Here is a 16,175-nt window from a genome sequence, read left to right as displayed (position 1 = left end):
GTCACAAATGGCAGGATTTCATTCTTTCTTATGGCTGAATAACGTGTATCTCACATCATCTTTATCCATTCATAATTGGACACTTAGAATGTTTTCTTATTTGGGCTATTAGAAATAATGCTGCAATGAACATAAGGGTACATGTGTCTTTTTAAGTTAGTGTTTTCATTTTTTTTTTTAATAAGTACCCAAAAATGGAGTTGCAGTTTCATATGGTCAAAATATGATCAAAACTTTTAATTTTAGGGGATATCTTATACTGTTTTCATCAATGGCGGCACCAATTTACGCTCCCCAGCAGGGCACAGAGGTTCCCTTTTCTTCATATCTTCTCTGATGTTTGTTTTTTCTTGTCTTTTTGATACTAGCCATTCTAGCAAATGTGAGGTGATATTTCACTATGGTTTTGATTTGCATTTCACTAATGATTTGTGATATTGAGCATCTTTTCATATGCCTGTTTGGCATCTTTATGTCCTGGGAGAAATGTCTGTTCATGTCTTCTGCCCATTTCTTAATTGTATTGTTCCATTTTTTGCTAGTTGAATTGTATGAATTCTTTATGTATTTTGCATTTTAACTCCTTATCCAGATACATGACTTGCAGATATTTTCTTCCATTCATTAGGCTGCCTTTTTATTTTGTTGATGGTTTCCTTTGTGGTACAGAAGCTTTTTAGTTTGAAGTAGTCCCACTTGTTTATTTTTGCTTTTGTTGCTTTTGCTTTTGCAGTCAGATTTTAAAAAATCATTGCCAAGACCTATGTCAGGCAGCTTACCATGTGTGTTTACTTCTAGGAGCTTTATGATTTCAGATCTGATGTTCATGTCTTCAGTCCATTTTGACTTAATTTCTGTGTATGGTGTAAGATAGTGGTCTAGTTTCATTTTGCATCTGGCTATCTTAATTTTCCCCAACATCATTTATTGTGGAGACTGTCCCCTTACCCATTGTATATTCTTGGCTCCTTTGTCATAAATTAATTGACCATATATGCTTGGGTTTATTTTTGGGCTCTCTGTTCTGTTCCATCGATGTATGTGTCTTTTTATGCCAGTACATACTGTTTTAATGACTGTAGTTTATAATGGAATTTGAAATCAGGGTGCATGATGCCTCTAGCTTTGTTCTTCTTTCTCAAGATTGCTTTGACGTATCCAGGGTCTTCTGTGTTTCCACACACATTTTATGATTGTTTGTTCTATTTCTGTGAAAAATGCCACTGGAATTTTGATAGAGATTGCATTGAATCTGTAGATTACTTTGGGTTTGAAGCCACATAAGCCCCATTGCCCTGCTTGCCACTTTAAAAGTATATTAATTGCTTAGAATTAAGTATGTATATAGCTATTTTTCATTTGTTTTATTTTAGTTTTCAAGCTGTTAGGTTCTGTTTTGTTTTCCAAAAATAACTTGGAATTTAGTGACTTCTGTTTCTTGAAGGGTTTGGCCAGTAAAGATGGTTTCTAAATGTCTATCAATGCCAAGTATAGGTATCCTCCATTTTAATATTTTCCAGCCCTTCTAACTGCATAATTGAATAAAGAGAAGGGGTTCATGATGGACTTTCTAATATTGTCAAACATAGCTCATCTTGGCTGTGGCAAGGCAGCTGAGTACTGACAACTCAGTCCAAGCTTTTCCAAGTCCTCATTAGACATCAGATCTGCCAATGCCTTCATTATGAACTTCCCAGCCTCCAGAACTGTGAAAAATAAATTCTGTTGTTTAAAAGCAATCTAGTCTGTGGTGTTTTGTTATAACAGCCCCAAAAGATTAAGACAACATGGTTTTTGTTTTTGCTGAGCAAGCAGAGACAGTGTCTGTTAAGAATAGGATAATTTCTTATCTGTAAGTAACTTAAAAGCCAGGACTTTATATCCTGCTTACTGTTATGAGAACTTGCCGAAAGAATATTTGTTGAATGAAGCAGACTTACATTGTGCTGAAGGCAACGGATAAGTCAGCTGACACATGACGCTGAAGTATCTTAAGTGTGTAGTGTGTTGTTGGGAGTGTGAGGGACAGTGCTTAACCAGACTTACAGAGGAAAGGAAAGCTCCCTAGAGCTTTCCTAGAGCAAACTAAACTGAGACCAGGACAAGCTGCGGTTATCCCACGTGTGAGGGGAAGGGAAGAATATCCCAGAAAGAAATGACAGCATGTGTGAAGACTCAGAGTTGGGAGAGAGTGCCCCCTCTAGTGCTCTGCAAGAAGTTGTGAATGGCTGGAGCCTAGCTTGTGGGTTGTGGGGTATGGTGGGAGAGGGGCAGAAAAATGAGGTGGCTTCTAGAAGGAACATTGAGCTTTATAGTTTGTGCAGGAGCAGCAGGAAGACCCTGATGGTTTGTCCTGACATCTTATGAAACTGCCAAACATGTTAAAGCAATTTTACAGTGAATACTCATATACTCAAACCTAGATTCTACCATTAAACTTAATTGTATTTGCTTTATCACACAAGCGGCTCACAGTCCCACCCCTTTTTTTGATGCATTACAAAGTAAGTTGCTGGTGCTAGTTTACTTCACTGGAAATACTTCAGCTTTTGTATATCATTAACTATGATGTATATCATTAACTAGCATACCCTGAAGGGTCTTTTTTTTGTTTATTTAGATTTTTTTTTATTTGACAGACAGGAATCACAAGTAGGCAGAAAGGCAGGCAGAGAGAGCGAGCAGAGAGCAGGAAGCGGGGCTTGATCCCAGGACTCTGGGATCTTGACCTGAGCTGAAGGCAGAGGCTTTAATCCACTGAGCCACCCAGGCGCCCCGCCCTGAAGGGTCTTAAGAGGGAGAAGTGGTGTGAGGAGATTGTTTCAGGAAGATCACTTAGTTGCAGCATGAGGAATGTATTGGTGTGTGGTGCGAATTTAGTGGATGTTTTTTGAGGAGTATGCTTGTATAGTGAGAGGAGAACCAAGCAGAGGCCATGGGTTAAGTGCCTAAAGACATAAAAAGAGAAAAAAATTATCTAGCAAATAATGTGATTAGAAGATGTGTATAACAGTAGAACGATTACATCTACAATTACATCTTTGTAATACCAATAGTATTTTTCACAGAACTAGAATAAACATCCTAAAATTCGTATGGAACCACAGAAGACCCTAAAGAGCCAAAGCAATCTTGAAAAAGAAAACACTGGAGGTGTCAAAATTCCAGACTTGTTTTATTACAAAACTGCCGTCATCAAGACAGCTTGTTTGTTTCTAAAATGGCACTGGAACAAAAATAGACACATAGATCAACAGAACAGAAGGGGATATCCAGAAATTAATCTTCAACTGCATAGTCACTTAATTTTTGATGAAACAGGAAAGACTATGCAGTGGGAAAGAAGACAGTCTCTCTAACAAATGGTGTTGGGAAAACTGGAAAGCGATATCCAAAAGAATGAAACTGGACCACTTTCTTACACCATACACAAAAATAAACTCAAAATGAATTAAAGACCTAAATGTGAGACCTGAAACCCTAAAAATCTTAGAAGAGAGCACAGGCAGTAATATCTCTGACATCAGCCTTAGCAACATTTTTCTAGATATATTTCCTGATGGCAAGGGAAATAAAAGCAAAAATAAATGTTTGGGACTACCTCAAAATAAAAAGCTTCTGCACAGTGAAAGAAATAATCAACAAAACTAAAAGGCAACCTACTGAATGGGAGAAGATATTTGCAAATAACATATCTGATAAAGGTTAGTATCCAAAATACATAAAGAATTGATACAACTCAACACCCCCCCCAAATAATAATCCAATTGAAAAGTGGGCAGAAGACCAAAAAAAAGAAAAAGAAAAAGGCCAGAAGACATAAACAGACATTTCTCCAAAGAAGTCAGACAGATGGCCAAACAGACACATGACTGATCATCAGGGAAATGCAAATCAAAACTACAGTGAGGTATATCACCTCACACCTGTTAGAATGGCTAAATCAACAACGTAAGAAACAACAAGTGTTAACAAGGATGTGGACAAAAAGGAACCCTCCTGTGCTGTTGGTGGGAATGCAAACTGGTACAGCCGCTGTGGAAAACAGTATGGAGGTTCCTCACAAAGTTAAAAATGGAACTACCTTACTGTCCAGTAATCACACTACTGGGTATTTACTCAAAAATACAAAAACACTAATTCAGAGGAATACAGACACTCAAATGTTTATTGCAGCATTATTTTCGATAGCCAAACTATGGAAGGAGCCCATCAGTAGATAAATGGATAAAGAAGATATACATACACGCACACACACACACACAATGGAATATTATTCAGCTGTAAAAGAATGAAATCTTGGCATTTGCAACAGGATGGATGGAGCTGGAATACAATGCTAAGCAAAATAAGTCAGAGAACAACAGATACCATATGATTTCATTTGTGGAATTTTAGAAACCAAACAAGCAAAGGGAAAAAACAGACAAACCAAGCAGCAGATTCTTAACTATAGAGAACAAAGAGGTGATTATTAGAGGGGAGGTGGAGAGAATGGGTGAAATAGATGAAGGCGATTAAGAGTACACATTTATTGTGATGAGCACTGAGTAATGTAAAAATTGTTGAATCACTCTATTGTACACCTGAAACTAATATAGTACTGTATGTTAACTATATTGAAATTAAAATAAAGAACTTAATAGAAAATACTAGTAGCAAGAAATTATGTGATTTAAACTTGGCACTAGTTATAGGGCACCTGGGTGGCTCAGTAGGTTAAGTGTCTGTCTTCAGCTCAGGTCATGATCCTGGAGTCCTAGGATCAGAGTCCTGGGATCGAGCCCTCCACTAGGTTCCCTCAGGGAGGAGGCAGCTTCTCCCTCTGCCCCTAGCCCCTGCTGGTGTGCTCACCCACACGCATTCTCCCTCTCCCTCAAATAAATAACAGTCTTTTAAAAAAAAAAAATTGGTACAAGTTTAAAAACTTTAAAACTAGGCTAGCTATTCATGTTTTGGTAAGGATTTTTTTTAATATTAAAAATCTTTTAGGGGCACCTGGGTGGCTCAGTGGGTTAAGCCTCTGCCTTCAGCGCAGGTCATGATCCCAGGGTCCTGGGATCGAGCCCCGCATCGGGCTCTCCGCTCAGTGAGGAGCCTGTTTCTCCCTCTCTCTCTGCCAGCCTCTCTGCCTACTTGTGACCTCTCTCTCTCTCTGTCAAATAAATAAATAAAATATTTTAAAAAAATCTGTTTAAATACTACATATTATTGTCTCATGAACTTTAGTTATTAGCAATATCTTGTGAATAGTACTTATATAATAAAGTTGAGTTTCTTAGACGTAAGGACTTATTCCTGGAGAATATTCATGAGTTCTCTGAAAATTTAAAAATTGTTTTCATTTTCATGTTAAACTTTAAAAAAATTGTAAATGTCTTGGATCTTCTGAATGAGCATCTTTAGATCTAAATACTTCCACAAGATTGCAGTACTCACTTCTGCATGGGTGCTTATAGTCCTATTGGTGACAAGCTGAGACCAAGTAAGGCAGACAGAACAGAGAGAGGACACACAGATCTGTCAAACTCCAAAGGAAGTATCCCAGAGCGGTCAGTACTCCATTCAGTCATATTGGCCGGAGTGGTTCTTTTTATGAACCATTTTCTAACGTTTCACAGCAGTAAGTATCACCTTAAACAGGCAATAAAGAACTCGTCATTAAATAAGTACTTCTTTTGCAGTGCTATTTTTGCAGTATACTATTAAAATGGACCAACAAAATAACAGATTGGGTTGAAAATAGTAATATCCATGATAATGACAATGATTATTCCCATGATGATCCATCATGCTTAAAATAGAAATAATAAAGTTAACTAGTGAAAAACATGTAAATGTTTCTACTATTAAACCCAGCACTGGCATTTAATTTCAGCAAAATATCATTTCTTATATTGATTGCTGATTGAATGTTATCAATCCTATAATTTTTGTGGCATTTAATTTATAATGTTTTCAAGTAGTTGTTTAAGAACAATAAACAGAATTTAAATCATTTCTATCTAGTCATCTCCGTATGCAGGAGCACTGGACATAATAAAAATAATTTAAATCACCATATGAGGTGATCTGTAAAAACTTTCTTTTAAAGAGTCTGAATAGGCAAAGCAGAGGATTTTTAGGGCAGTGAAGCTATTTTGTATGATACTGTAATGGGAGCTACATGTCATTATACATCTGTCAAAACCCATATAATGTACAACACCAAGAATGAACCCTCACATAAACAGTGGACTTCAGGTGATAATGACATGTTAGTGTCAGTTCACTGATTGTAATAAAGGTACTACTATGTCAAGATGTTGTATAGATGTGGGGACAGGATATTAAAAAATTCAGAGAATTTCTCACTCAATTTTGCTGTGAACCTAAAACTCCTCTAAAAAAACAGTTTATTGGGGGCACTTGGAGACTCAGTTGTTTGAGTGTCTGACTCTTGTTTTCTGCTTAGATCATGATCTCAGAGTCGTGAGATCAAGTCCTGCACTAGGCTCTGTGCTAAGCATGGAATCTGCTTATGATTCCCTCTCTCTTCTTTTCTCTCTGCCTTCTTACCCACCACTTGCACATGTGTGCTCTCTCTTTAAAAAATAAAAAAAAATTTAAAACCCCAGAGTTTATTAATTTAAAAAATCCAAGTCTATTCTATAACTAGAAAGTAAAGAATCAAAATGTCGCTTATGACAGACTACTTTCCTGAAAAGGATTCTCTAGGTTAAATTGACACCAGCTGAAAACTGATTATTCTGCAGAAACAGTGTTACATATTATAGGCAAAAACTTAGTGCCCAGACTTGTAATAGAGGCTTTTAAATCAACAATAAATTATCTGATTTTCTAAAGTACCTATGCATCCATAAAAATAGGTGGTAACAGATAAAACTTGATTTTATTTAACCCAGGATTTATCTTTTCTCTTTAATTCCTACTTTAAATTTCTTTTCTTTTTTTTTTTTTTTTTAAGATTTTAATTCTTTATTTGACAGAGAGAACACAAGTAGGTAGAGAGAGAGGAGGAAGCAGACTCCCTGCTGAGCACAGAGCCCAATGCGGGGCTCGATCCCAGGACCCTGAGATCATGACCTGAGCCAAAAGCAGAGGCTTTAACCCACTGAGCCACCCAGGCGCCCCTAATTCCTACTTTAGATGTTAGAAAATAAAAAGATACCTTAAAAAAGGGTCAAAATCAGATGGATTTATTTCAGTTTCTTTTTAATATTTCAAATGACTTAAATATAAAGGTTTCTGAATTTAAAAATGTATACTTATAGATAAGCATAAGCAAAAGACCCCAAACCATAATAATATCACCTAGAAGTAGTCACTGATTTGATTATCTCTAGTGGTGATACTATGCAGTGGTTCTTCAGTGTAGAGCATCATAGGAGAAGGGAGGAAAAATTGAATGGGGGAGTAATCAGAGAGGGAGACAAACCATGAGAGACTTTTAACTCTAGGAAACAAACTGAGGGTTGCTGGAGGGGAGGTGAGTGAGAAGATGGGATAACAGGGTGACAGGCATTAAGGAGGGCATGTGATGTGATAAGCACTGGGTGTTGTAGGCAACTGATGAATTGTTGAAGTCTACACCTGAAACTAATGATGTCATGTATGTTGGCTAATTGAATTTTAAAGAAAAAAAATTATGGAATGGTTCTTTAACAAGTTTGTGTCTTCCTTTTCGTTTATCTAATTCTAATTGTAAAGGCTTAAATTCATAGGCTCCAAATAGATTTTGAGCCCAAATTTGTGGCTCAGTGGTTTGAGCTGCTGCCTTCGGCTCAGGTCATGGTCTCGGGGTCCTGGGATCGAGTCCCGCGTCGGGCTCTCTGCTTGGCGGGGAGCCTGCTTCCCTTTCACTCTCTCTGCCTGCCTCTCTGCCTGTGATCTCTCTCTGTCATTAAAAAAAAAAAAAAAAAAATATATATATATAGTCAATTCCTATGTGTGCTATATTTCAAGTTGTAGCCATCAGTAGAGCATGGCTGTTTCCTTTTTCTAAGAGCTGAAGTTGAAGAGTTCTCCCCTACTTAGGAGACCAGAATTTATTCCTCTAAGTAAATGTCCATCATTCATTTCATGGTCTGATGGCTCTCAAACGTACCACACTCATCTGAGGGGCTTCTTATTTTTTTTTAAGATTATTTATTTATTTATTTGACAGACCGAGATCACAAGTAGTCAGGCAGGCAGAGAGAGAGGAGGAAGCAGGCTCCCCACTGAGCAGAGAGCCTGATGCGGGGCTTGATCCCAAGACCCTGGGATCATGACCTGAGCGGAAGGCAGAGGCTTTAACCCACTGAGCCAGCCAGGCGCCCCTCTGAGGGGTTTATTAAACACACATTGCTGGGCCTTCCCTCCTGTACTTCTGGGGTGGAGTCCAAGAATCTACATTTTTAACAAGTAACCAGTGTTGTTGCTGCTAGTGCAGGTACCAAACTTTAAGAACCATTGCATTAGACATTTACTACACTAAACACTAGAGTACAAAGATCTCTATATCAAAGTCACTGTCCTCTAAGAGGCTCATAAACTGGAGAGGGAAAACAAGCAGGAGATAATTTCAAGATACTGTCATTAGGACTACACTGGAGATATGCAACAAACCAGGAAGCCAGCCCTAAGGGAATATCCTGGTTTTGCCTGGAAGTCAGAAAGGGCTTTGTAGAGACAGTAGGTAATACTTTAGGCAAACCTCATGGTGTTTAATGAGCCACGGATAGTTAGTCATTCCAGGCAGTAAGGAAAGCATACACAGAGGCCTGGAGGCAAAGAAGTGTCCTTCTACAAAGGACAGATAGTTTGAATGCATGAACTTTAGGACATGAGGGGGAAAAGGAGTCAGAAAGTGAGAACGAGTATGGCATGCCAGCTCGTGAAGGGCATCTTATGCCAGGCCGGGAAGGTCAGACTTTATCCTGAAGGTGACCGGGAGCCCCTGGCAGTGTTTAGGTATTTTAGAAAGACTGCTGTGGCAGAAGTGTGGAAGACTGACTGACAAGAGTAAGTTTAGGAGAAGGAAAACTTGGGTAACTAGATATTAATGGTGTCCTAGCAGAAATGAGGTAGGCCTGAACTAAGGTATTAGCTAGTGGTGGGGACAGCTGTGCTCCAGGCACACTTGGTTGGGAGCTGGCAGAGAGATGAGGAAGACACAGAAGTCAGAGAAGGCTCTCCGTTGCCATTGCTTCCGTAACATTGCCCTCTTCTACTCTACCACTGACCTCTGAGGTGGCTGGTCCCAAGTCTTCCTTGCAGGCTGCTCTTCCATCCCTGCCCGAAGTTTGTGTTCCCCAGGGTTCCTTTCTCAGCCTTCTGCTCTTCTCACTCTGAGTGTAATTCCAGAAGCAGCTCCACACACAGCTTCAGTACCACCTATACTGGTGACCCACAGATTTCCTTCGAGCCTCAGCCTTTTCTGAGCTGCCTCCTGCTCATCACTACGTGGATGTTCCATGAATACCTCATGTTTCAATAAACACAAAGACAGTATCGTTCTCTTGTTGCCTTTCCCCCAGGTACTGGCTTATATGATGATTCATGTAAGATTCCAACCTTAAAGACTTTCTGTATTGCGTGTTCCCTCTACCTAGAATATACTCTCTTTAGAATTATCTGTGCTGGGGCGCCTGGGTAGCTCAGTGGGCTAAAGCCTCTGCCTTTAGCTCAGATCATGGTTCCAGGGTCCTGGGATTGAGTCCCGCATCCGGCTCTCTGCTCAGCAGGGAGCCTGCTTCCTCCTCTCTGCCTGACTCTCTGCCTACTTGTGATCTTTGTTTGTCAAATAAATAAATAAAATCTTTAAAAAAAAAAAGTTTAAAAAAAAAAAAAGAATCCTCTGTGTTGCCTGAACTTCTGTCTTCTTTCAAATACCACTTCCTTGGGTAGGCTGTTCCTAATCACCTCATTTAAAATCACAACCTCCTTTGCATTCCTGTTCCTTCTTACAATATTTTTCTCTGTTGAACTACTAACATAGTATGTATTTTACTTAGTCACCCCCTACCCTCAGAAGCTCCAGCAGAACAGGCTTTTTTGTGTTTTGCTTACTGCTGTATCCCGAGTACCCGGAAAGTACCTGTGACTGCGGTACCTGTTAACTCTGCACTTTCATAGTGAAATGTACATTCTTAAGCCTCTTACGGGACAGCCACTGAGACATCTGGTCTCAGACAACAAAAATGCTGCCAGAATATTAATGAGTTTCACAAATCCCTGAATGAAAGATATAAATTTTGTTCCCTTATCCACTTTGGGAATATTTTTAAACTTTACTATGTATTAATGGGTTTGAAATACAAAAGCCTAAGAAGTTAGGGCAGCAAAAGGATACAACTTCAAGTCTGTCAGTGTGTTTCTATATAACAAAAAGCAGAGGACTGTAACTACTCCTTTTGCCCACATTCTAGTCAGATGGAACTGTCAGCTTCCATTTCCATCTCTCTAGCAGGAGCAGCAGACATTTCCAGAGTGCCTACTGCATTCATTTAAGCAACAGTAATTCTAACATAACCATGACTGTAATGGGGAATGGTGATTATCTCCTATTTGGCAGATGTTGAATACTAGAGCTCAGAATTATCAAAGATAAGTATCTTATTCAGAGTTTCATAGGTGAAAAATGACAGGGCCAGGATCTAAATTGATATAAACTTAAGTTCAAAGCACACTCTCTCCAATATGCAACAGTGCTGCTATTTTAGAGGCCATTAAAATAATACTGTTTATTATTTTTACATTATGATTCATAAAAGAGAAAGGTATTTCTGCTTCCAGGGATCATTGCTATTTTCAGAAGAAAAGGAAAATAATTTAATGCATTCTTCTCTGTGGGTTGCCTCTGAGGAACAGGTGGTTATGTTCCTGTTCTCTTTTTTTTTTTTTTTTTAAAGATTTTATTTATTTATTTGACAGAGAGAGATCACAAGTAGATAGGCAGGCAGAGAGAGAGAGAGAGAGAGGGAAGCAGGCTCCCTGCTGAGCAGAGAGCCCGATGCGGGACTCGATCCCAGGACCCTGAGATCATGACCTGAGCCGAAGGCAGCGGCTTAACCCACTGAGCCACCCAGGCGCCCTGTTCTGTTCTCTTGATTCTGCCTCTAAGGATTGGGAATAAAGTTTGTTTTATTACACTGGTAATTTTAATTTCTTTTCTCCTGAAATTTTAGACGATGGTAGTTGTGCCTCTTAATACATAGCGCCTTCGAGATCCATTTTAAGACAAATCTTGAAACATTACTTTTGAAAAAGAGTATACTGTCAAATAAATGTAATATGGTAAATATGGTAGTTTGAGGCTTCCCCCACACACACACACCCTGCAATTTGAAAATTTGTCACTTCGGTAACGAGGTGGAAGTGTTCACATTGAGAATAAAAAACATTTCATAGACACACACAGGCTGTAGGGAAATCTAATGAAATCCTCTCTACTCAGAGATGAGAAAATTGAGACCAGTCTAGTCACAAAGACTGTGGGAGCATGGCAATATTCCAAGTCTCACAAGAGAGTCCAAGTCAGCCTTCTCAAGAGTGTGACTCTTGTTTGCACTCAGGAGGAAGTGGAAGGCAAAACCAGAAGAATATCTTATTCCCAAGAATATTCTGACATCTTACAGTGCTTGGCACAGAGAAGATTCTCAAGATGTCTGAAGAAGCACTTTGCTAACTGAAACACAATTTTCTGGGAGCAAAACTTCTATCCACTACTCACTCTTCTGATGGATACTTGGGCTCCTTCCATAGTTTGGATATTGGAAATAATGCTGAAGTTAACATAGGGGTGTCTATATTCTTTTGAATTAGTTGTTTTTTATTTTTGGGTAAATACCCAGTAGTGTGATGATTGGACAGTAAGGTAGTTCCATTTTTAACTTTGTGAGCAGCCTCCATACTGTTTTCCACAGTGGATGTACCAGTTTGCATTCCTACCAACAGTACAGGAGGGTTCCTTTTTGTCCACATCCTTGCCAAACACTTGTATCTTCTGTTTTTGCTCTTAATATTTTTTAAGTCTACATTTTATTTTTGTCTGTTCTGCATTCCTTCTACCCTTGTTCTTGTTCAATTTGCTACCCCAACCCCTCTCCTTTACTAATATTTCTTTTGACTTCATGGTTTTGGTGAGGCTATAGCCACAGTTACCTGCTCTGGTAATTAAAAGTCTTTACCTGAGATTCTTTTTTTTTTTTTTTAAGATTTTATTTATTTATTTGACAGAGAGAGATCACAAGTAGGCAGAGAGGCAGGCAGAGAGAGAGAGAGGGAAGCAGGCTCCCTGCTGAGCAGAGAGCCCGATGCAGGACTCGATCCCAGGACCCTGAGATCAGGGCCTGAGCCGAAGGCAGCGGCTTAAACCACTGAGCCACCCAGGCGCCCTTTACCTGAGATTCTTAAGACTGAAAGTCAGTAGGAAGAGTCTTTTGTTCCTTGTATATTAAACTGGGATGAACTAAGAGTTGAACTTTCTGAAATACCCACAGAGGAAGCCATTTGTAATAGGATAGAACCAGACTTAATAAGAAGGGTAGAGAAACAAGGACAAAGCATCTTGGAGGTGAAGTCTGCATCTTAAGTGTAATTACCTAGATATCGTCCATCAACCCTTTTGGTTGAAGTTAGTTCCAGTTGGATTTTTCAGTTGACGCTAGAAAGCCTCTTTATTTATTTATTTTTTTAAAGATTTTATTTATTTGAGAGGCAGGTGGGGGGGAGGGGAAGGGGGAGGCGGGGCTCTATCCAGGACCCTGGGACCATGACCTGAGCCAAAGGCAGAGGCTTTAGCCCACTGAGCCACCCAGGTCCCCCTAGAAAGCATCTTTAAATAATCCATATTATAATTTAAAAGACTTGTCTTCTTTTACAGGTGAAGATGGAGCTGGAAAAACGAGCTTAATAAGAAAAATTCAGGGAATAGAAGAGTACAAGAAAGGAAGAGGCTTGGAATATTTGTACTTAAATGTTCATGATGAAGACAGGGAAGGTGAGTGTCATTTATATGTAAAAGAAGTTTCCTGAGGCCTTCCTGAGATGTACTGCTGCTCATATTAGTCTCACTTTTCTTAGTGTGTCATTTTTCATTAGTCCTAGTCTGTCATGCTAGTCAGTGAATAGTCAAATAAAAGTGTGGGCATACTTTTATTGTTTTGGGATTGGGATTCATATAGTGATATTTTTTAACATCTTAAGGTATTCTGGTGTACAGACTAGCTTTCTTGCTATCCTTGAAGAATCTCAATTTTTCAGTTCATTTCCCCCTCAGGTAGTAAAATAATAGTATCCTAGGGTTCTTTTGTTGACTCCTTTTTCACCTCATTTTTGACACAAAAATGTCATACTCTCCAGATTTTTTCTTTTATACATCACTTGCCTTCTCATTTTTGTGCATAATATCCTGAATATGCATGGGTATCTCTGCTGAGAGAGAGTTTGTGATGGTAAGAATAGAAACATGTAATTCATGTCCATGATTTGGGTTTAAGAAATCATCAGTAGAGGCTGCTGGTGTTCTGTATTGGCAGTTAAATCATTTTCCTGAATGATTGTTAGGCCTTTACTAAGTTGATAGATGTGACCTACCTAAATGGTTGAAGCTTGTCAAAGGAGACCTCTCCTGTGGAGTTGCCCTGAGATACTAAGTAGTATTGTTAGTTGAATAATGAAATAATCCTGTTGCCTTGGTAACTTTGTTTTGTCTATTGTAGATCAAACAAGATGTAATGTATGGATCTTAGATGGAGACCTGTATCACAAGGGCCTCCTTAAATTTTCACTGGATGCCATTTCTCTGAAGGACACTCTAGTTATGCTAGTTGTGGATATGTCAAAGCCTTGGACTGCTTTGGATTCTCTACAGAAATGGGCAAGTGTTGTTAGAGAACATATTGACAAATTGAAAATTCCTCCTGAAGAAATGAAAGAAATGGAACAAAAGTGTGAGTAGTCTGGAAATATACTGTTTTTGTAAAGTGGAGGTTTTGACAGACTTGCAAATGAGTTCTAAAAATTTGATCAGCTTTGGTAATATCTCGTTGATTCTCACCAGGATTACAGAGTGAATATGACCCAGGTTTGTACCTCGGTAAAAAGGAGAAGACCTGAATAAAGGGTTTAGAGAAAGGAGAGTAATGTTAGAAAGTCATGTAGGTCTGACATTCATTCATTCATTTATTCATTCATTCATTTGTTCATTTATGATTTTATGTATTTATTTGAGAGAGAACAAGAGAGCACAAGCAGGGGGAGGGGCGGAGGGAGAGGGAGAAGTAGGCTCCCCTGAGCAGGGAGCCCAATGTGGGGCTCCATCCCAGGACCCCAGGATCATGACCTGAGCCGAAGGCAGATGCTTAACTGACTGAGCCACCCAGGCACCCCTAGGTCTGACTTTTAAATTGTGGAACACTCCCCCCCACCTGCCCCCGTCACACACACACACATACCTAATTTTTATCCTCTTAGTCCCCTTTGTGAATTAGATAATGTAGAAAAGCAAAGCCAGATGTGACTTACCCAAAGTAATTTGCACAGACAAAACTGGGCTTACATTGAACCCCACTCTTTGAAGCCACTCAGTGTTGTAGTCTGCCTCCTCATAATTAATATGGGTCTAGTGTTTCTGTCCTGTCTTTGAAACAGATTTCTCAAACCCTTTTTGTTTGTTCTCTTACACAAGACTAAGCATAAAGTCTCATTAAAATACATACTTGGATTATGGCAGAAAAGGTACCTGCTCAAATAGAGCAATTTCTAAACTATGTGTTCAATTATTTACTTTGATTTTCAGTGATTAGAGACTTCCAAGAATATGTAGAGCCGGGAGAAGATTTTCCAGCCTCTCCTCAGAGAAGAAATACTGGGTCACAGGAAGACAAAGACGACAGTGTGGTTTTACCTCTGGGTGCGGACACACTTACACATAACTTGGGCATCCCAGTACTAGTAGTTTGCACAAAGGTTAGCTTCCTTCCTAGAGATTCTACTACTGGTATTAACCAAGGATGACCAACTGTTTTGTTTTCCATCCTCCTTTTGGAGTTGACAAGCTAGCTTTCCTAGATAATTTTTCTTAACAAATAAAAATAATAGTTTAAAAAATTGACTGTTAGTCACATGTTGGTTTTGTGATCTTAATCATAGTTTCTTTGAAAGAAAACATTACTTCAGATACTATGTTCATGATTGAATTTCATATTCCTGGTTTCAGTTAGACTTCATTGTCCAGTCAGTTGAATAGAAATACTACAGGTAAGGTGATAACTTCAGTATTGATTTTTATAAAACACTTTCCACATTAAATTGTGATACACTAATATCCTAATATCAGAAGATTATATACTCAAGATGAAATAGACTTAAACACCTACTAGTACTCATTATATAAAGTTGTTATGCAGTTATCAAGGGCTTTTTATTTGCTAAAGAGGTTCTGATAGTATTGGCTGTTACCAAATCCTGTTAATTTAGTTCCATCACTGTATACACGTTTTTCATAAAACCAAATTCCCTTTAAAAATAACTTCTACTTCAAGTTCATCTTCTTCCCATTTCGTCCTAAGTAGTATGTCTTTATTGTTTGTAAGTCATGGAATATTAAGGAAATGATAGAACATATAAACCTTTTGAGATATAAAATTATTAATGTTTTCCATAACATAAAAATTTGTAGAGGTGTGGCACTTACTCATCTTTGGAATAACAATGATTAAAAAAAATTTAATCTAGCTTAAGTTTTATTTTAAACTTTACAGTTATAAATTATCAATAACAAACGGGGATAGCATTTAAAATAATAAAATCGAAATCTGGTGTCTGCATTTCAAATAGTGATTGTGGTGTAGTTAATTGTTACTTATATCTTTTCTGTAAAAAGATTTTGTTTTTAAGAATTTATTTACTTATTTGACAGAGAGATCACAAGTAGGCGGGGCGGGGGGGGGGCGGCAGAGGCTTAACCCACTGAGCCACCCAGACACCCCTACTGTAAAAAGGTTTTTAAACTCTCACACTAGAATCCTTTTGTGTATGGTTTATTTTATTTTGTTTGACAAAGAGCTGTTTGTTGGTAGATACTTTCCTGTTTTACACAACTTGTCTCTTGTAAAAAACAAAACAAAACTTATTTTCAAAGGAAAAATGTTAAGCTTAAAGGGACCTGAATTAGTATCAAATGAGTC

General features: G+C 38.5%; 1 protein-coding gene across 1 annotated transcript in view; it reads left to right on the top strand.

The window, feature by feature from the left end:
• DYNC1LI1 (dynein cytoplasmic 1 light intermediate chain 1) overlaps nt 1-16,175 on the top strand; it is a 40,889-nt gene that overhangs the window by 13,026 nt on the left and 11,688 nt on the right. Inside the window, exons 3-5 of the mRNA XM_046002567.1 lie at nt 12,869-12,985; nt 13,707-13,937; nt 14,786-14,955. Coding sequence (XP_045858523.1) covers nt 12,869-12,985; nt 13,707-13,937; nt 14,786-14,955 — 518 coding nt within the window. The remainder of the gene's footprint in view (nt 1-12,868; nt 12,986-13,706; nt 13,938-14,785; nt 14,956-16,175) is intronic.

Source organism: Meles meles, chromosome 4 (genome assembly GCF_922984935.1).
Source record: "Meles meles chromosome 4, mMelMel3.1 paternal haplotype, whole genome shotgun sequence".
Taxonomy (NCBI): Eukaryota; Metazoa; Chordata; class Mammalia; order Carnivora; family Mustelidae; genus Meles; species Meles meles.
This window is presented reverse-complemented; position numbering and strand designations above follow the sequence as displayed.